At 38.6% G+C, this 21,250-nt stretch overlaps 2 protein-coding genes across 3 annotated transcripts in view; both read left to right on the top strand.

Annotated features, from left to right (window-relative positions):
- The window catches only part of LOC309497396 (uncharacterized protein), a 167,595-nt gene extending 146,730 nt beyond the window's left edge, over positions 1 to 20,865 (top strand). The window contains exons 1-4 of one of the 2 annotated variants that reach the window (XM_082167661.1): positions 18,310 to 18,939; positions 19,114 to 19,164; positions 19,260 to 19,391; positions 19,595 to 20,865. In XM_082167661.1, coding sequence (XP_082023787.1) covers positions 18,327 to 18,939; positions 19,114 to 19,164; positions 19,260 to 19,391; positions 19,595 to 19,875 — 1,077 coding nt within the window. In that variant the 5' untranslated portion in view covers positions 18,310 to 18,326 and the 3' untranslated portion in view covers positions 19,876 to 20,865. Of the gene's footprint in view, positions 1 to 18,309; positions 18,940 to 19,113; positions 19,165 to 19,259; positions 19,542 to 19,594 lie in introns of those variants that run through there. The other variant, XR_014205513.1, reaches the window with a different exon arrangement.
- LOC309497423 (uncharacterized protein) lies at positions 1,194 to 2,773 on the top strand. Its single transcript, XM_082167706.1, has 4 exons — positions 1,194 to 1,650; positions 1,825 to 1,875; positions 1,971 to 2,102; positions 2,306 to 2,773. The coding sequence occupies exons 1-4, from the start codon at positions 1,224 to 1,226 to the stop codon at positions 2,584 to 2,586; spliced, it is 891 nt and encodes a 296-aa protein (XP_082023832.1). The 5' UTR covers positions 1,194 to 1,223; the 3' UTR covers positions 2,587 to 2,773.
- Positions 20,866 to 21,250: the final 385 nt, after the last annotated feature.

The raw sequence follows: 21,250 nt of genomic DNA, 5'->3' as shown, positions 1-21,250 counted from the left end.
GGGTTTACAAAGAATGGTGTGAAAAGGGAAAAACATCCAGTATGCGGCAGTCCTGTGGGCGAAAATGCCTTGTTGATGCTAGAGGTCAGAGGAGAATGGGCTGACTGATTCAAGCTGATAGAAGAGCAACTTTGACTGAAATAACCACTCGTTACAACCGAGGTATGCAGCAAAGCATTTGTGAAGCCACAACACGCACAACCTTGAGGCGGATGGGCTACAACAGCAGAAGACCCCACCGGGTACCACTCATCTCCACTACAAATAGGAAAAAGAGGCTACAATTTGCACGAGCTCACCAAAATTGGACAGTTGAAGACTGGAAAAATGTTGCCTGGTCTCATGAGTCTCGATTTCTGTTGAGACATTCAGATGGTAGAGTCAGAATTTGGCGTAAACAGAATGAGAACATGGATCCATCATGCCTTGTTACCACTGTGCAGGCTGGTGGTGGTGGTGGTGTAATGGTGTGGGGGATGTTTTCTTGGCACACTTTAGGCCCCTTAGTGCCAATTGGGCATCGTTTAAATGCCACGGCCTACCTGAGCATTGTTTCTGACCATGTCCATCCCTTTATGACCACCATGTACCCATCCTCTGATGGCTACTTCCAGCAGGATAATGCACCATGTCACAAAGCTCGAATCATTTCAAATTGGTTTCTTGAACATGACAATGAGTTCACTGTACTAAAATGGCCCCCACAGTCACCAGATCTCAACCCAATAGAGCATCTTTGGGATGTGGTGGAACGGGAGCTTCGTGCCCTGGATGTGCATCCCACAAATCTCCATCAACTGCAAGATGCTATCCTATCAATATGGGCCAACATTTCTAAAGAATGCTTTCAGCACCTTGTTGAATCAATGCCACGTAGAATTAAGGTAGTTCTGGAGGCGAAAGGGGGTCAAACACAGTATTAGTATGGTGTTCCTAATAATCCTTTAGGTGAGTGCACGTATTCTAATTATCCAGGCCAGCACTCTTAAAGTTTATAAGTATATGCATTGAGTGAAGCCTGCTCCTATCCTCACTTACGTGAATAGAGATAAACATCTACTGAACCCAGAACATCCCTTTGATTGTGATTAACTTGAATTGCTTTTTTTTATCTGAAGCAATATAGATAAAGTACAAAATACAGTAAATCAGGACACTATAAAAGGAACATGAGAGGCTGTGAGGATGACAGAGCAAGAGCTGGAAACAAACATCAGTGAAGAATGAAGGGTTTAGTATGTTTACTGCTGCTGTTGGAAACCTTTGTGTGTGTCGTACAGCATCAGGTAGATGGAGGACTCAATGAGAATGAGATCAGTCAACAGCTCAGATCTGAGGACAGAAGACAGAATCCACCTCAAACAGACACTTTGAGAGATGAAGCTTCAACTGACAGCCAACAAAACTACCATCTGTGCTTCAGTGACATCCATGCAGCGCTGAGAGAACTGACCGCCACAGTTACAGAGCAGAAAGTGAACATCAGAGAACTGACCGCCACAGTTACAGAGCAGAAAGTGAACATCAGAGAACTGACCGCCACCGTTACAGAGCAGAAAGGAAACATCAGAGCTTTAGAGACGCAACTGAGGGATGAGATGAACAGGAAAAATGATGTTATCCTGGAAGAGCTGAACAAGAAAAATGATGGTATCTCACCAAAACATTCACTCTTTTATCAATGATCCTCAAAGTAAAACACCAATTAAATACATTGCATAGTGTAAATGTTAGTGTAAAGTTGAGTGTATACTGTGTAAATTGTGTTATCTATTACAATAAGCAGTGTGAATGTCATTTAACAGAATCTTTATTCCTTCACAGAAATCTCAAATCTTACTCTGGGTCAAGTGGAGTTGAGAAAGGAAAATAGAGGTGAAAATGTGCTTGAATGATGTTAAATTCAGTGTATACATTCTCAGTGTAATAGAGTAATATATCACAATATTGCTTATGTTTTTCAATATCAGACAGAGAAATAGCTTTTTTTGCTGGACTGTTGCAATCTGCCGGTGGATATATTGGTCCTTTTACCACTGACATCACACTAACCTACAGGAAGGTCTTCACAAACATAGGGAACGCCTACAACCCAATTACAGGTAATGATCAATGAAATGAGTCATAAAACTCAGTTTATAGTAATGAAAACCCTTCTGCTCCATTCAGACCTCTCTGCAGTTGTGTAATGTGTATAAGAGAATTAAATGATCTGCCATCTTTCACAACTATTACACAGTGTGTTTGGTGATTAAGCGATCATACAGGAAACAGCTGATTCTGTATCTCTTGTTATTTGATTTAGGTGTTTTCACAGCCCCGCTGAAAGGAGCGTACATGTTCAGAGTCTCTGTATATGGTCATGGCCCAACTGCAGCAACTGCAGACATTGTTAAGAATGGAGAGCGTGTGGTTGTAGCACATAATGTTCAGGCTCAGGGAACGTTAGCCTCCTCAAATGGAGTTGTGTTGATCCTGGAGGTTGGAGATGTTGTCTATGTGAGACTTTGGTCTGGCAGGAGGATATTTGATGACCAGTATAACCACAACTCTTTCAGTGGTTTCCTACTGTTTCCCTTAAGATAACAGGAGCTTTGCAGAATGTGATTCCAATAATTCTGAACCTTCAGCGTATGATTTAAGATGGAAATCATGAAGAATCATTAACATGATTAAGCAATATTAACGAGGACTAATGTGTGTTTGAAATTTGCAATAGATTACTGTATAAAAGTATGGGCTGTCTATAAATGTAACTTTGAATAAAGTTTGAGTTGTGAGTTTGAGTTTCAGCACTGAGACAGGACACATGAATATCATGTTACACAAAAGTTTTTTGTTAAAGTAGTAAACCTAATAATGTTAAATAATACCTTTTTAAGTGTAGCTTTTTACTGATCCTTGATCTGTATCTCTTTATCCTACATAAATAAATAATAGAATATAGAGACATTGTGGCATTTTATTTTCCTCATATTTTCATGAATATTTCCCCAACAATGCTTGCTTTAAAACACTCATGTTATAATATTTATCAATCAAATTAACTTATGTTGTGGCAATTTCCAGAAATTTGTATAATTAGGACAGCACATTTACCAGATTATGTATTTTGTTAGATGCACAATATTCATACATGACATCAAACAAAATGTACAAATAATTTTCTTCAGGTGTGGAAAGGGGGATGTTAAGTGTGGTGCAGAGCCTTATTACACAAGTCTTCACAAATCTGAAATCATATTATTTATTTATTTTTTCTTATTTAAAGAGAACAGACGGGTAATCGTATACACAAAGTTTATTAAATGAATGCAGGGAACAAACACTGGTCGAAGGAAGGGTGAATGTGAAGTTCAAGCAGTTGCACGGTGACTGGGTGGAATATGATGATCTCAGGTGTTGGTGGTTGAAGGATGGTACAGGCTGAACACACACACACACACACACACACACACACACACACACACACACACACACACACACACACACACACACACACACACACACACACACACACACACACACACACACACACACACACACACACACAGGTATGGGTGGTTTATAAGGACTTTTTTCCATAAAAAGTTCCATCCTGATTTATGGGGACCCACCTTTCTCTTTGTCATTGAGATTAATAAGAAATATTAAACTGCTCCTTATGGCATGGGGTAAAAATCTGACTGCTCAGAATTCAATTCTAATGAAACAGCCTGGAAATATGAAAACCTGACAAACTAAAGCACTGTAAGGACAGAGCAGGAGTGGGTGTTTCCTGATTTAATTATGATTTATGAGGACTACCCTGGTTTATCTGAACATCACTCACATACATACACACACACATCTAACCCTTAATTATGAGGACTACCCTGGTTTATCTTGACATCACCTACTAGCACACACATCATTAAGCAGATGTCTCCATCCTCAGTATAACTTGCATTAGTTTCTATATGAATTTATATTTGGCAGTGTCCAATACATTTGACTAGATGTTGCCATGAATCCATCGTGGTTCATGAAACGAGTCAACTGATTCAATTAGCTATTTATCAAACTGAGGACATGTAAACAAATATTACGCAATTTGTGCAGACTCATTAGAGGGTGAAAACAAAGCAACAGGAGCATGTTGGAGGCTTGATCTGAACGTCTAACATCTCTGGCTTTGTATGCAAACAATTTTTATTGAGCTGGCCACTTGGTTTCAGTTTCTATCGGCTCTTAAACGGAGACGCTCCCGTCGGTCTTAAAGGGTTACCATTTATATAATACCATTTATAGAATAATTATGAACTTAAATGAAACAATATCGCAACATTTCGAGAAAAATTATTTGTTCTGTTTTACACATTTTAATTCAGGGCGATTTAGCTACGTTTAATTAGAGCGAGATTTTCACTCTTGTCCTTTCCTCATTGGGAAGCGCTCATACACATTTGAGTAGATCCTCTGTGCCTCTCGTTGTTTTCGTATGGATAACTAATCAGATAATATCTATTCACATTTAAAGCTTTAGACATATTTCTTGAAAAATATTTAATGAAAGATGGCGCTGGTGTATGTGGCATGCTGTCTGATGTCTCTGCTACTCTGAGCTATTTTTGTGTTTTTATCTGCGTCAAACTGTTACTTGCTTCTGGTTTATGATCGCCAGTTACTTCTGGATATTCGAGACTCTTTTGTGGTAGGGCTGGGCGATATATCGCATGACATTGTTAGGCGCATCTCGTCAGTAAAGCCGGTTCCTTGATTAGTAGTAAATCGCCATCACCTGCTTTCAGATGGAGCAGCATTTACAACATCAATGGACTTCCGTAAAGGGGCAGTACGGATGACAGCGCATCCCAGGTGACAAAACCCCACTATTTTATACCATGACACCAGACTACTGATAGGTTCAGTGTTTTCACAGGACACTGGCCAATGAACAACAAGGGTACACTTCACCCTGCCACACAGTTAAAACAATGATTACAATATCATCATAGACGATACATATCGCACACTCCTAAGCACATAAAGAATGAACTTACAATTGAACTGACATTTATTAACAACTTTCTTCTCCTCTCCTCCTTTCGCATGCAGGAGACAGACGTAGGCTAATATGCTAATGACGTGAATTGTCACGTGAACAAGCAAATCCACAAAGACAGAATAATAAAAAAAGAATACGTACGCTAATTAGTGTAACAAGTTAGCTCAAAGGGGAAATATTAATAATAACTCATAACCTTTTATGATTAATTGTAAAATAATTAATTCCGTTCCGGTGGCGCTGCTCTGTAGCGACCCGGACGAGTGCTGTCGTTGCTTTTAAGTGTTTGTAGCGTTTTGTTTTAATTCACGTCTTAAGTGTTTTGTGTTTGGGACTATATGTTGGAGCTGACAACTGCAAGCTTTGCTATATGGAGAATGTCTGAACCACGATAGTAGTCGGTAGCCCCAAACAATGGCATCGGGCCTCCACATTATACTTATAGTCCTGATTTTTTTTAAGTCGTGGTAACTCCAGAGAAACTTTGCTGTCCCTCCGACCACTTCAATCAACACCACCGGATAACCTGCCAGCAGCCATCCGAGCAACACATACCGGCACATGGCTTAAACGCAAGCGAGGAAGACGGGGAGGCGTCAGGGAACGGCTCCGCCGGCGGACCAACAAACCACCGCTGCCATCAATAATCCTCAGCAATGTGCGATCGCTGACACCCAAGATGGATGAGCTTCGTATCAACCAAAGGAGCTGTTTCGAGTACCGGGAATCTAACCTTATGGTGTTCTCCGAGACGTGGCTTCACCAAGGTTTCCCAGACTCTCTGCTCAACTTGGGTGGCTACTCGCTGGTGCGAGCCGACTGCTCCGACACGTCCGGGAAAAGCAATGGAGGAGGAATCTGCATGTACGTGAGTGACAAATGGTGTAAACAATACACAGTGAGAGAGATTATATGCAGCCCTGATGTCGAACTGCTTTGCCTATCTATGAGACCTCATTACTTACCAAGAACAGTTGCAGCGCTCGCCTGGGGCACCTATTTTCTTCTTGGGTGATTATAATCACTGCAAACTGGAGAGTGTGCGCGGCCAGGTTTTCAACAATATGTCACGATTCATGGATTCATTGACTCGCCCTCGCTGTGTGTGTGTGTATGTTGTATGAATGGGCGCGGCTCATCAGCACGGCTCGTTATCTCCGCTGATGAGCTGATCAGCGTCAGCTGTTTTGAATGAGAGATGTCCTATATATTGTTTGTCACCTCGTCCTGTCTTTGTCAGATGGTTGTGGAGGTTCTCAGGCTCAGCTCACAGTCTTCTCTCCCTCGCTCCAGTTCCTGTATTCCTGTTCTGAGATTCGTCTGCCTGTTCTGAGGATCAGATGCGATTTCCTGTGTTCCTGTTCTGAGGATCGTCTGCGGTTCGTTCGTTGCTGTCTGCCCACTGAGTACTGCGTTGCCGAGCCTGTTATCTACTGTCTGCCTGATATCTGAACCTGCACTTTGTCTATACTATTGTGTTAATAAACACCAGTATTCACTTGCTATTGAATCCTTGACTTTTCCTTCGAGCCATGACACAATATGTAAAATGTGACACGAGAAATAACAGGATCTTAGATATATGTTGTGGAAATATAAGGGGGGCATATTCAGTCAAGCCAAAATCCCCCATCTCCAACTCAGACCATAATACATTACATTTAATACCGTCCTACAAATCTGTATTCAAGTCAAGTAAACCTGAACATAAATCTGTTTATGTGTGGTCAGATGATGCAATTGATGATGCAATTGAAACACTAAAGGGGAGCTTGGTGAGGCTACTAGTACTATAACAGACTACATAGGATTTTGTGTTGACAATGTGGTGGCCAAGAAGGACATAGTAGTGTACCCCAACAACAAATCTTATATCACAAAAGAAATTAAAGACTGCATAAATAGGAAAAAGCAAGCCTTTAGAAGCAAAGACAGAGCGGGATTGTCAGTGGTCCAAAAAGAACTTAACTCCTCACTAATGCGAGGGAAAAACACAGGCAAATGATGGAACAAAACTTCCAAACATTAAATACCAAAAAACTTTGGGACACAATGAAATCAGTGACTAATATGAACCCTGTAAAACAACAAATCATCACACTGGACGACCAATATAAATCAAATGAGCTGAATGACTTATTTCTGCAATTTGATTCCCAAAACTTCTCTCAGGAATGTAACAGTGTTCTGCAGTCCCTGCCAGCTACTGACTCTACCTGTTATCTGGAAGTGGACCCATTTAGCATCCATCGACTTTTCAGCAAAGTACATACGGCAAGGCCACAGGCCCCGATGGCCTCCCAGCCTTTCTGCTCAAAAGCTGTGCAGAAGAACTAACAATGGCATGGTGCCCTATTTTCCAACAGTCGTTAAATACTCACACTGTCCCAGCTCTGTGGAAGAAATCAGTAATAACTCCACTGCCAAAAAAAACAGGCGCCTCAGAGAATAAAGACTTTCGTCCCATAGCTCTAACCTCGATCGTAATGAAATGTTTTGAAAAATTTGTTGTGTCTATACTCATGAAGGATGTAGAGTCAAAGCTAGATGTGTAGCAGTTCGCCTATAAGCAAGAACGCAGCACTGATGACGCAATCCTTTGCATCTCGCACTTTATTTCTAAGCACCTTGAAAACATAAGAGCTTATGCTAGAATCTTGTTTGTCGATTTTAGTTCAGCCTTTTATACAGTGCAAACTCATGTGCTTTTAGAGAAGCTTAAAAACATGAATGTTAATACTATCTTAATTAAATGGTTTTATACTTTTTTTAACTAACATGGCACAGCAAGTGAAGGGCAATAGGACGCTATCGGAGATCAAATACTGTAACATAGGAGTTCCTCAGGGTTGTGTTATATCACCAATACTCTTCACATTGTACACCAATGACTGTAGGAATGTACACTCTAACAACTATATAATGAAATTTGCTGATGATACCGCGATCCTGAGCCTTTTGTATAAGGATGCAGACTCCTCTGTGTACCAAGACGAAATAGACACATTTGTTAAATGGTGTGACACCAAACATCAAATTTTTAACATTCAAAAAACAAAGGAGATGGTCTTCGACCCAAGGCAAGTTACAGACCATGAGCCAGTGGTCATTAAAAACCAGGAAGTAACTCAGGTGTCCTCATACAAATACTTAGATGTCCACATCAACAGTCTTCTTTGCTGGAATACACATGTTGACTCAGAACCAAATATTGTGCACAAGTTTTATTAACTAAGTCACAAACATAACTAAACTAAACAAAGTTTACAAACAAAGTCCCCCCACAGACATCAACCTGGAGAAGCAGCAGTAGAGGCCAGGGGATCGTTCTTCGTACGTCGCTAACTCAGTTAGCTGGATTTGATTGTTGACGATTTGGCATGATCTTGGATTGTTTGGTTCTTCGACGCTCATCCTGGACTTGCTGTCATAGCAACAGGTCCGTAAACTTAAACCTGCTCGGGAGCAGGCTTATTTCATGTAAACAGGATTAGATTGTGGCTTCATAAGCGGAGCTGATACGGGAAGTCCAGCGCAGCGCGATAGTGCACTTTCTGAGATTTTTTCTCATGACTCGTGAGATTGTCGTTTACATTATTAATTTGTTGGAAACGCACATTTATTTTCGACTTGTCGGAGTCGGGTTTTAACTACAGCACAAACTGTTTGCATTGCCCTAAGATTATTTGCAAGAGGCTCTTTCCTAAACACTATTGGAGATGCGGAGAACTTGATGGAAAGTGCTGTCTGTCGTGTCATTCGGAGTTTACCTGGCGCTTTTAGGTTTAAAAAACAGTTTTAGGTTTTTAAGACCCAATGTTGTAAAGCAGTTTTTTTAAAGCAGTTTTTTTTTTTTTTTTTTTTTGCTATCATAATTTTTTATGAAGATCATGCAATCATGACCATGCCGATTACAGTATATGTCACTCAGGCTTCACTAACGTGATTGGTACCATAGACTACAGGCTACCATAGACTGCCATCAAGGCCTCAATGAAGGGGATTATGTGAACAGAAAGGGGGTTCACAATGTAAATGTGCAGCCCAGTTACTATTGGGATTCTTAATATTCCAGATTAATAATATTATATCAAATAAAAAAAAGGCAGTTGACTAAAATCTTCCATATCACAAATGTGAAAGCAAAATGGCCAGGATCTGTGTATGACTTAAGAATTTTCAGAGTTGCATTTATGCACATTATTTGAAAGTGGTAAGGAAAGTTCCACAATTAAATATCAAGCTCACTGTATTACATACACTTATGCTGATCCTAACAGAAATGAAAGCTTTAGCATAAGTTCTGCCGGGAAGACTCAATTACTACGTCACCTATTGCCTTCACTTCTATCCAATCATATTCTCATGCTCATGTATAAAAGCTCGGTACTTACACATGTTTGAGTTCGCAGATACTGAAGCGACGATTACCCCCATCCTCCCCACCACCACCAGGATGGTCCTGTCCATACCTCCCGGGGGGTCTGCTGCGCCCCTGCCTTCATCTTTAGGCAGGAATTGCAGATCCGATACTCTCGGATTATGCACTACGGACAGGGCCTACGCCAAATGACTTTGTAGATTATCAGCTTGCTGAGCTGTCAATAAATGTACGGTTTATTGAAATAATTCTCCCGAGTCTTTCTGGTAGAACTGCATTTTTTCATAGGTGATTATGACATGTTCCTGCCTGCAGACAGTATGACCCCATTCCCTGACCCAAACCAGTTACAATGCAGCTCTAGCCAGGACAAGGGCACACAATCAAATGAACTTTGGCTAACTAAAGGGAAGATTTCAGTGTCTGAAAAGTCTGAGGGTTTCACACCTGACAGGGCCTGTGACATTGTTGCATGTGCCATATTACACAACATTGCAAAAAAAAAAAAAAAAAAAACACTTTTCATTATATGTTTAATAAAAGACAAATATACTTAGTTCCTTGAGTTTTATTTCAATTGTTCTTTGTAAAGAAAAGCCAGTGGTCAAGTGCCTGCAACAAGAGATATTAGACACATGCCTCATGCAATAAATAAAAAGGAAAAGTTGTCTATCCACTGCCCACCTGTAGGCCTATGTCTCCTCTGTCTGTGCAGACTCTTCTGTAGGCCTTTCTGTAGATGTGGAATCCTGCAACTTATATTGCAGCCATAAAGCATACAAGTATGAATTAAGTAAACTTATTTATGCACTTGCAGGTAGGCTAGTTCCTCCATATGACAGTTATCTGAGAGGGTTTATTCACTGTCCAGTGCAATGGAAACAAATGGACATTACAAAGTCTTATACTTTCTTTCCTTTGGAAAGTTAGAAAATGTCCACTTACTGCACATATTTCAGCCACCACTTTCTTGGGAACAGATACAAGTGTTGGTGTATTATGTAAAAGTGCACAAAAGAGGAAAACACAATGTCATTACAATGAACTACACTCGGGAAAAATATTTTACATTAACATAAGTTTATCAGTTTTCACTTTCACAAGTCAAAGCAATTCCTCATTACTCAAGATTTAACAGTTGAAATGACTATACGGCCTTAATTTAATGCAGCAAAAATTATTTTACAGTGTAGGCTACTAAGATCTTTTCTTCTTTTTTTTTTCTCAGCCTTTTTCTTGGTTGCTTTTATAAACAGACAACCATTTATTTAACAGTGTCTTTTATAAAAGAGACTATAATATAATTAAAAATGACCATTATGTAGAATATTTTTGTACTTCACTTTTGTTTGTTCCCATGTTCTAGTGTGGTGACTCTGACATTACAATGAACAAAGTAATTATGCAATTATTAAAATGCAAAAATATAGGCTAAGTGATAAAAACATCTAACATGGCCACTTCTAACGGATTTAAATTATCTGCTACTTTTTGCCAGCCCTCTCTCCTGGCTTTTGCAGACTTTGAGGTGTTCCCTGGCGTTTTAATTAAACATTAAAATTCAGAATAAACTTCGACTATTAGTTCTTGCTCTGCTGAGGAGAAAAACTGAGCGCGCTCTTTGGCCACGCTGAACAGCCAATAGCAGCGTTGCTGATCAATGTTTCTACTATCGATACATATCCCCTTTTCAACCAGCGCATGAACGCGCAATTATCTCAGATAACTCAATCCAGCTATACTAATCATATCCGGCAAGTGTGTTCGAAGAACCGAGTTAGCCAGATCATGATTAGCACGATGATATCATCTTGGATGTGTCATTTGATCTCGGATGTAATAAGCAACGTACGAAGAACGGGCCCCAGAAGAGAAGAGAGAGGAGGGTCACTTTGGATTTGTCTCTAATAAAGCCTGAGAAAGGCCCCACCTCTCCGGGTTTGCTTGACCAATGAGAAGGGTGGAATTTCCAAGCAGGAAGATTCCTCTGTGGTTGATTTATGAATCTTTGTTTTAAGCGTACTCATTTGCAATGGCAGTTGGATTGGTTTCTGATGACGAAACTAAGAAAGATTCTTGTAATACTAATATGTTGCACAGCTATCTGCATATCATGTACACAATCATTTCGATCTTCAAAGTACCAATTTATAGAGACCAAACATGGTATCAGTGAGGTTACATTGACCTTTGGTTCTATAATAAAATATGTAGTATCAAAGAGATAATAGTATCAAAAGATAATAGTATTAAAAGACACAACACAAGACAGTAAATCATTCACAAAATGTTCTGGGATGCATGTTGATTTCATGTTAATCAGTTCATCGAGAGATAAGGAACTCCCGCACACTATCATTACTTGCAATTAAATTGAATTTATTATCAACGTTTCGGTCACACGACCTTCATCAGGAATATACAAATGTTCAAATTCATCTCTTTTAAGATAAACACATGACTAATCAACAGAGCTCCATCTGTAAACAATTAAGCTCATTGAGAGTACATAAACAATTACAAAATGTGATAGTTACAACAATCAACAAAGATCCCCCTGTAGGTTAACACGATCATCGAGAACACATAATCAACACGTCATCATCACAACAGTATCAAATTGTAATTCTAAACAGTTACAACAATAAGCATAAGGCTCCATAGCCACTAAAACTCATTGAGAATACATAGTAGAACAAACACGTCACTCAAAACAGTTACAAAATATCACTATAACATTACATTACCTGATGGAGTTTCACCTGATGGAGTTTTAGGACACCATTAGGTCACTTGATGGAGTTTTTCGGTTCCTTGCCACTGTTGCCTTTGGCTTGCTCAGTTGGGGATATTTTGGGGATATTTAATTTAATTTTATCAATCAATAAATTCCTCTTGAAGCAAACTTTGTTGTATTATTTTAATTTGATACTGTGAAGCTGCTTTGATGCAATCTGTATTGTGAAAAGCGCTATACAAATAAACTTGACTTGACTTGACTTGACATTAAATAGTGCTTCGTCGTTCATACCCTTAGGTGATAAAGTTTGAAGGGTGTAAATCCAAAAAAGTTCACGTCTCTGTAGGAGCAATTCAATGTCACCTCCCCATGGTGGCAAACTTACTTTTTCAATCCCACAAAAGCGTAAAGAGGTAACATCGTGATTCAAAGTTAAAAAATGTGCCGCAACTGGATAATTCATATCTTTTCTTCTAATAGAACTTATTTGTTTTAATTGACGTGATGTTTTTCCCACATAACCTAGACCACAAGGACAGCGGATCAAATACACAACATGAGTAGAGACACAAGTAATCACAGATTTGATGTTATATCTTTTACCAGTTCTAGGATGACAAAAAAATGATGTTTTGAATGTATTATTACACTGAGCACAATTCCCACAACGATAATTGCCCTTCTGTATAGGACTGAATAAACTCTGAGATGCACGAGGACTAACGCTCTGAAAACGAGCATGTACCAAGCTATCTTTCAGATTTCTAGCGCGTTTATATACAATCAGAGGAGGATGCCTAAAAGTTTCACTCAACAAATGCCAATGTTTTTGAAAAATTGATTTTATCATGTAGGACTTAGGTGAATGCGTTGTAATACAAGTAAAAGAATACTTTCTTGCTTTTTAAAAGCTGTATTAAATGCTTCCTCAACCCAATCTGAAGGGTAACCTCTATTCAAAAATACATTTTTCATAATATTCGATTTCTCAATGAAGTCAGAATCAGAATAACAAATCCTGCTATCTGCATATCATGTACACAATCATTTCGATCTTCAAAGTACCAATTTATAGAGACCAAACATGGTATCGGTGAGGTTACATTGACCGTTGGTTCTATTATAAAATACGTAATATCAAAGAGATAATAGTATCAAAAGATAATAGTATTAAAAGACACAACATAAGACAGTAAATCATTCACAAAATGTTCTGGGATGCATGTTGATTTCATGTTAATCAGTTCATCGGTAAATGAATGCAGGAGAGTCTGTTCTAATGTCTGTAGGTCTTGTGGCAGAGGCCCTGTTCACATTACTAACAGTCATAAAACCAACTTATCTGATCGTGGTCATGGTAACTAAGACCTTCTTGCCCTGTTTGGGGGGATGGGGCCACAGATCCCAGAGTGAGTTTTAAATATCATTTGTTAAACTATAACAAATACTTGTGTCTGACTTGTCTCAGTCGTTACAATAGTTTTTAGATAGGTCTCAGTCAAAGTGTCATTAAAAATGTAAGACCTTTCATAAGTAAAAATAAGACCTAAGACTTTTAATGGCCTCAAATTTAAAAAAAATCTAATTTAAGAATTTAAGGATCCACGGGGACCCTGGGATACTCACTGCAACTCGCCTCAGTGGACTTATACAAACACACTCCAACAAAGGAGAAGAGAATGCATGTCATTGAAGGCAAACAAGACTAGATTCCATTGGTGTTTTCTTTGTAATTTGTCTCTCTGGTCATCTTTATGTTGATAGACACCTTTTTCCTGCATATCATTGACCTCTGATACTATGCGTTTAGTTCTCTTTCATTTTCTATGTTTTTTTTTGTGCATTTCTGTTAATCTCATTCAGACTAAAATGGATCAGTAAAATTGTTACTGTCAATACTGGTAAATCAATTTGTAAGAAAAGCACAATAAACAACTTAGTGATTTTGTAGGCTACCATATGGCTAGAATCTAAATACACAACAATGGCAAACAAAGGGTAAAATACGAATAGGAAATAGATGTGCACATACAAAGAGTAGTGTTACATACAGTGTACGTTTAGACAGACTACTCTGCATATGTATGTAACAAATGTCCACTGAAGGCAAGTTTGAAGAACCCAAGTGCAGTATTTATTCAAAAGAAGGTCAAACATAAAACAAAGGAATAGCGTGGCATGAAACTCAAGACATGGCCATGGACATTACCAACAGAGGTAAGGGTTAAACAATACTTGACAAAGACACATGGCAAACACGAGCGCTTAAATGCAAAAGACTAATGATTGAACAAGACACACCTGTGCTCAATGAAACAATGAACCAATGACAACACAGAACACATGGCAGGATCACATGACTAGAACAGGGGATTACATGACAGAAGCAATTCCCAATTCAGGGGTTGCATTCTCCGAAGGCCGCATTTGAAGGCCGATTATGTCACAGCGGCACGATAAAGGCTGTCCCAAGTCGAAGGATCCTTCTAACGCGGCCTACCGTCAGTGTTGCCAAGTCTGAGGTTTTCCCGCAAATTGGGATATTTTAAAGTTGTTGGCGCGGGTAACCATTTTTTCCGCGGGTTGATTTCCACCCCTTTTAGTATAATTTGATGCTCCAACACCCCCAAAACATCCCTCAGACGCACAAATCTAATGGAGAATTCGGCCGCCCAATGGAGAAAAGCCCCAACAAACCTGGCCTACCGTCCTTCTTTCCCCGGGCCACGAAGGACAGAACAAGGAACCAGCAGCAGCCAAGAGAAACAAGACCGAGAGATGAGCTGATTGAGATATTTAGAGAGGACATGAAGTTTCAGAGAGAGACAAAGCAGGGAGAGTATTAACAGATTGTTTTCTGTACATTTATTTTTGTCATGGCAATTAATTTGTAAATTATACAAAGTAAATTGTTCTACACATTTTTACTAACAGTACTTTTTACAACTATTTACAAGATAAGGTACGGTAACAATATAACAGGTAACAGTATTTAATTAACAGTATACATAAAACAGATTGGAAGAAAACATTTTTCTGTAGACTTTTATTGAGCTGAGCAGGAGATCTGGGATGGGCTGCACCATAGAGACGCTGGTAAGGCCTCTGCCGGTGGGACATCATCTGGGATCAGTGCATATTTCCACTGTCTACCAACAGGTTTGCAGGGCTGACTCAGGAAAATAATAAATAATAATAATAAAAAAGGAGTGAAGAATAAATGAAATTAACTCACACCATCAAACCATATCAAATCAAACCATAAAATATTTTAACATGGAAAACCGTTCTAATAGCTAAACTCTGCAGGACAGCGGCCCTCCAGGACTGACGTTGCCTATCCCTGATCTATAAGACATATTTTTAGTGTTTCTATTATATACTGTTCTTTTTTTTTTTAAAATAATATCTAATATCAAAATCTAATATCCATGTGTAAAAAGTCAGTTTTCATTAGAAGTACAATATTTGCCTCCGTCTGAGATGAGTTGAATAACAATCTAAAGTACTTAAAATTTATACTTTAATCCAGAGTAAATGTATGTCGTTACATTCACCCACTAGTTATTTGGAAAATGAAACTAACGAAATTTTGAAGGAGCCTTGACAGCCTTTGTCACGCCGTGATGACGCAATCGGCTATACTTTCCCCTTTAAACACGACTTGGTGCGTCCTTTCACGCGGCGATAAAAGGAGGCAGCCCCAGAATTGGGACACAACTAGAGACATGAAACATGAACCAAAATAAGATGTGACAATTTATCAGAACAGAACATTTTTAAAACGTACTGCACCAGTGCACTTTCACCGGATGACACATTTATTTACATAGCTAATGCTGACAAAAACAACTCAAGATGGAAAATTGCTAAATGATTCATTTTGTAACAATCTTAAGGAATTTCCTTTGAACTTTTCCCTTTGGCTGCTTTTGTTTTAAAAAGCTTTTGTTAACAGACTATAATCTTTTATTTATATTTTCATCTCTGTGTTCTGTAAAGCTGTAAAACAATGTGCATATAAATTGCTTTGGATTAAAGCATCTGCAAAATGTGTAAATGTAAAATTGGTTGCACTCTGACAAACCTATGAGTAAGTAATAATTAACAAAGGTAAAAACAGCTCACATTATGGTACTGTAAAACAAGTCAATGTTATCATTATCATAAATCATAAAGACACAAATCCACTTTCGCAAAATCTAGGACATTCTTGCTTGTGAAAAGTTGTAAATCAGGTTAATAATTACATTTAATGATTTTATACATGTAATTACATTTATTTAAGGTGACAAGTTTTATGCATTTATTCAGTTTTACATCTGTTGATACAGGATGTTGTTGCATGTGGAGGAAAAATAACATTTAAAGGTATTTTGTGAATTCAACACAAGTTAAACTCCATCAGCAACATTTGTGGCATGATATACATCACAACAGAAATAACTGTCAGCTCGTTCATTAGTTAAAATAAATTGTCAGACACTTACATTTGCTGTAAATGGGCCAAGCAGTAAGTGGCCCATGGGTCACTGGCACGTGACAATAGCTGATGTATTTAAATTGCATATGTACATTTTGAGGTAATCATTCCTCACAGAGCCTGTTTTATTATGTTAGGTGCTAATAAATACTATTAAAGGGGTGGTAAAACACGATTTCACTTTTCTAACTTTAGTTAGTGTGTAATGTTGCTGTTTGAGCATAAACAACATCTGCAAAGTTACAACTTTCAAAGTTTAAAGCAAAGGGAGATATTTGCTTTTAAAGAAATCAATTTCTAAGAACTACAAAAAATGGCCAGTAGGGACTACACGACATTCCTGCGGGCTTGCTGACATCACTAAGCCCAATATTTACATAAACCCCTCCTCCGATGAAGGATTCGCACAACGGCTAGTCCTGAAAGATGGAGCAGTTCCAACTTTAAAACCAGAAACTGTTTACGGGCCACAACCTGTAAGTATGATTTATTTTTCGTCGTTGTGTTTTCCTGTGATAGTTCGTATTGTTAATTGTACGTTGTAGCAAGGAAGTAAACGAAGGACAATGCTGTTTGGCTCCACAAACCAGTTTGTTAAATGCTAACGTTAATTCATACTTATCCGACAAACACATACAAACTTCTGTTTAATATCACCAGCGCAGCGAACATGGAATGTTCGTGGTTGTTGTCGTTTATGTGATCAGTGTAAATTATTCTTTGATTATAGCTTTTATGTATTGTTTATGTACATGCTTGTTTATCTACAGGCATGCTAAACATGGTTTTGTGTTTGATTTGGCTACTGTTGTAAAGCCAATGTTTAGTGTTCGTATTGGATTAATAGTTCAGGCGACAGATATTTAGCTACAATCGTTCTAAATATACAAAAGTAACAGTGTCATATAGCGATCTCCAGTCTTAAAAAACATACCTTTCTGAAACGTCCTTTAACAGCCGTTCTTGAACAGGTTCTGCTCGATCCTCTCCACTAACATTCTCTGGGTCTGATTCGGGCTCAAACTGGTATGGCAATATTGACGCCGTTGTTTACTGAAGCACAAACTACCGGTAAAGATAAGGGGGCGTGACGTTTCCGAACAACGTGCACTTGGAGGTTAGCGAATCACAACACACTGGGCCAGCTAACCAATCTGAGCCCATTGCGTATTTTGAAGGGGGGGGCTTCATAGAACGCGGAAATCATCCGACCGTTTTTACAAGGAGGGACAGAGCAGTGTAGAATAATGGTTAAATATGTGAAAAATAATGCACATTTTTAAAAACGAAGCATGAACACATGTTACAGTGCACCCCACAAACACAATCAAGCCTTTGAAAAAAGGCGTTTTACCACCCCTTTAAAGTCTGAGATTTTAACCATTCATGACAATTGATTCAAACGACCAGAGGTGTATCTGTGATTATCCCCCTGTGTCCCATAAGGACACCGACCGCTGATCTTGAACTTTAGTCACAACATTTGTGAAATAGAAAATAATTTTGACTCAGAGATAAACATCTACTGAACCCGGAACATCTCTTTGATTGTAACTTGAACTACTTATTTATCTGAAGCAATATAAATATAGACAGTAATTCAGGACCCTATAAAAGGAACATGAGAGGCTGTGAGGATGACAGAGCAAGAGCTGGAAACAAACATCAGTGAAGAATGAAGGGTTTAGTATGTTTACTGCTGCTGTTGGAAACCTTTGTGTGTGTCGTACAGCATCAGGTAGATGGAGGACTCAATGAGAATGAGATCAGTCAACAGCTCAGATCTGAGGACGGAAGACAGAATCCACCTCAAACAGACACTTTGAGAGATGAAGCTTCAACTGACAGCCAACAAAACTACCATCTGTTCTTCACTGACATCCATGCAGCGCTGAGAGAACTGACCGCCACAGTTACAGAGCAGAAAACAAACATCAGAGAACTGACCGCCACCGTTACAGAGCAGAAAGTGAACATCAGAGAACTGACCGCCACAGTTACAGAGCAGAAAGGAAACATCAGAGAACTGACCGCCACAGTTACAGAGCAGAAAGTGAACATCAGAGAACTGACCGCCACCGTTACAGAGCAGAAAACAAACATCAGAGAACTGACCGCCACAGTTACAGAGCAGAAAACAAACATCAGAGAACTGACCGCCACAGTTACAGAGCAGAAAACAAACATCAGAGAACTGACCGCCACAGTTACAGAGCAGAAAACCATCAACAGAGCTTTAGAGACGCAACTGAAGTTGATCCTGGAAGAGCTGAACAAGAAAAATGATGGTATCTCACCAAAACATTCACTCTTTTATCAATGATCCTCCAAGTAAAACACAAATGCAATACATTGCATAGTGTAAATGTTAGTGTAAAGTTGAATGTATACTGTGTAAATTGTGTTATCTATCACAATAATCAGTGTGAATGTCATTTAACAGAATCTTTATTCCTTCACAGAAATCTCAAATCTTACTCTGGGTCAAGTGGAGTTGAGAAAGGAAAATAGAGGTGAAAGTGTGCTTGAATGATGTTAAATTCAGTGTATACATTCTCAGTGTAATAGAGTAATATATCACAATATTGCTTATGTTTTTCAACAACAGACAGAGAAATAGCTTTTTCAGCTTCACTGATGCAATCCGGCAGTGGAGATATTGGTCCTTTTACCACTGAAATCACACTAACCTACAGGAACGTCTTGACAAACATAGGGAACGCCTACAACCCAATTACAGGTAATTATCAATGAAATGAGTCATAAAACTCAGTTTATAATAATGAAAACCCTTCTGCTCCATTCAGACCTCTCTGCAGTTGTGTAATGTGTATAAGAGAATTAAATGATTTGCTGTCTCTCAAAACTATTACACAGTGTGTTTGGTGATTAAACAATAATACAGGAAACATCTGATTCTGTATCTCTTGTTATTTGATTTAGGTATTTTCACAGCCCCGCTGAAAGGAGCGTACATGTTCAGAATCTCTATATATGGTCATGGTGGAAAACCAGCAACTGCAACCATTGTTAAGAATGGACAGCATGTGGTTATGGCACATGATGTTCAGGCTAAGGACCGGTTACACTCCTCTAATGGAGTTGTGTTGATCCTGGAGGTTGGAGATGTTGTCTATGTGAGACTTTGGTCTGGCCACTGGATATTTGATGACCAGTATAATCGCAACACTTTCAGTGGTTTCCTACTGTTTCCCTTAAGATAACAGGAGCTTTGCAGAATGTGATTCCAATAATTCTGATCCTTCAGCGTATGATTTAAGATGGAAATCATGAAGAATCATTAACATGATAAAGCAATATTAATGAGGACTAAGGTGTGTTTAAATTTGCAATAGATTACTGTATAAAAGTCTGAGATGTCTATAAATGTAACTCTGTATAAAGAGTTTCAGCACTGAGACAGACAGGACACATGAATATCACATGTGACTCAAAAGTAGGGATGCACGGAATCCAGGATTCGGCCGAATATTGGGCTTTTTGACGCGGTTCGGTTTCTGCCGAACCTTAGAATTTTTTCCCACCGAACCGAATCCTAGGCGCGCGCTACACTGGTCGACGTCACGCCGCCGTTGATTACGGGAAGATGTTTACGTAGGTGGACCGTTCGAATGCAGTAGGCTGTGAGAAAGTGAAAATGGAACTTGTGAGCAGAAAAAGTGTTTTTTTGACAGTACTTTCAGTCAAAAGAAGGCGATTCAAGTCGAGCTACATGTTCAATTTGCAATGCCGATTTGTCTCGTGGTGGCAAGGACCCTAAACAATACACAGCATCGCAGCTGTTAAAACATTTGCGTATGAAACATCCAAAAGAATACGAGTTGTATTACTTGGATCTCGAGATAGGGTAAACATAGGCCTATGGTAATTGTCAAAATAGTTTTTCCCACTTGTCATCCTGGCATAATGTTGGTTTTTTTACAGTTAAAATAAAATAAAATGAAAAATATACTGCTGTGGATGTTGTTTACTTCATTAATGTGTTTACTGTGTTAATGGACTGAGGATGGGAGTAGGATTTGGTATTCAGTTTCGGATTCGGCAGGATTCGGTATTTGGCCGAACCCCAAAAATCTGGATTCGGTGCATCCCTACTCAAAAGTGTTTTGTTAAAGTAATAAATCTAATAATGTTAAATAATATATTTTTAAGTCTAATTTGTTACTGATCATTGATCTGTATCTCTTCACCCTACATAAATAAACGAGAATAAAGAGGCATTGTAGCATTTTCTTTTCTTCATATTTTCGTGAATATTTCCCCAAAAATGTTTGCTTTGAAGCACTCATGATATCATGTTTATCAACCAAAATAACTTATTATGTGGTGGCAATTTCCAGAATTTTTTATTTTATTTATTTGGATTACACATTTAACAGATAATGTATTATGGTATATGCACAATAGTCATACATGACACAAAGAACAAACAAAATGTATAAATCCTGTTTATTTTGATCTCTTACCAAATTCTGATACAGTTTTAACAGTACAGAGCCTTATTACACAAGTCTTTACAAATCTGAAATCATATTTATTTATTTTTCAAACTTGTTAGACTATTATAGATAGCTAGGC

This window comes from Leuciscus leuciscus (assembly GCF_965113295.1).
Source record: "Leuciscus leuciscus genome assembly, chromosome: 4".
Taxonomy (NCBI): Eukaryota; Metazoa; Chordata; class Actinopteri; order Cypriniformes; family Leuciscidae; genus Leuciscus; species Leuciscus leuciscus.
The sequence above is the reverse complement of the archived record's forward strand: the minus strand, read 5'-3'. Positions and strand labels throughout refer to the sequence as shown.

Excerpts from the sequence above, each read along its gene's own strand:
- LOC309497423 (XM_082167706.1), top strand. The coding sequence starts at position 1,224 with ATGAAGGGTTTAGTATGTTTACTGCTGCTGTTGGAAACCTTTGTGTGT. Across the intron at positions 1,876-1,970 it reads GTTGAGAAAGGAAAATAGAG|ACAGAGAAATAGCTTTTTTT; the intron begins GTGAAAATGTGC and ends TTTCAATATCAG. Across the intron at positions 2,103-2,305 it reads CGCCTACAACCCAATTACAG|GTGTTTTCACAGCCCCGCTG; the intron begins GTAATGATCAAT and ends TATTTGATTTAG.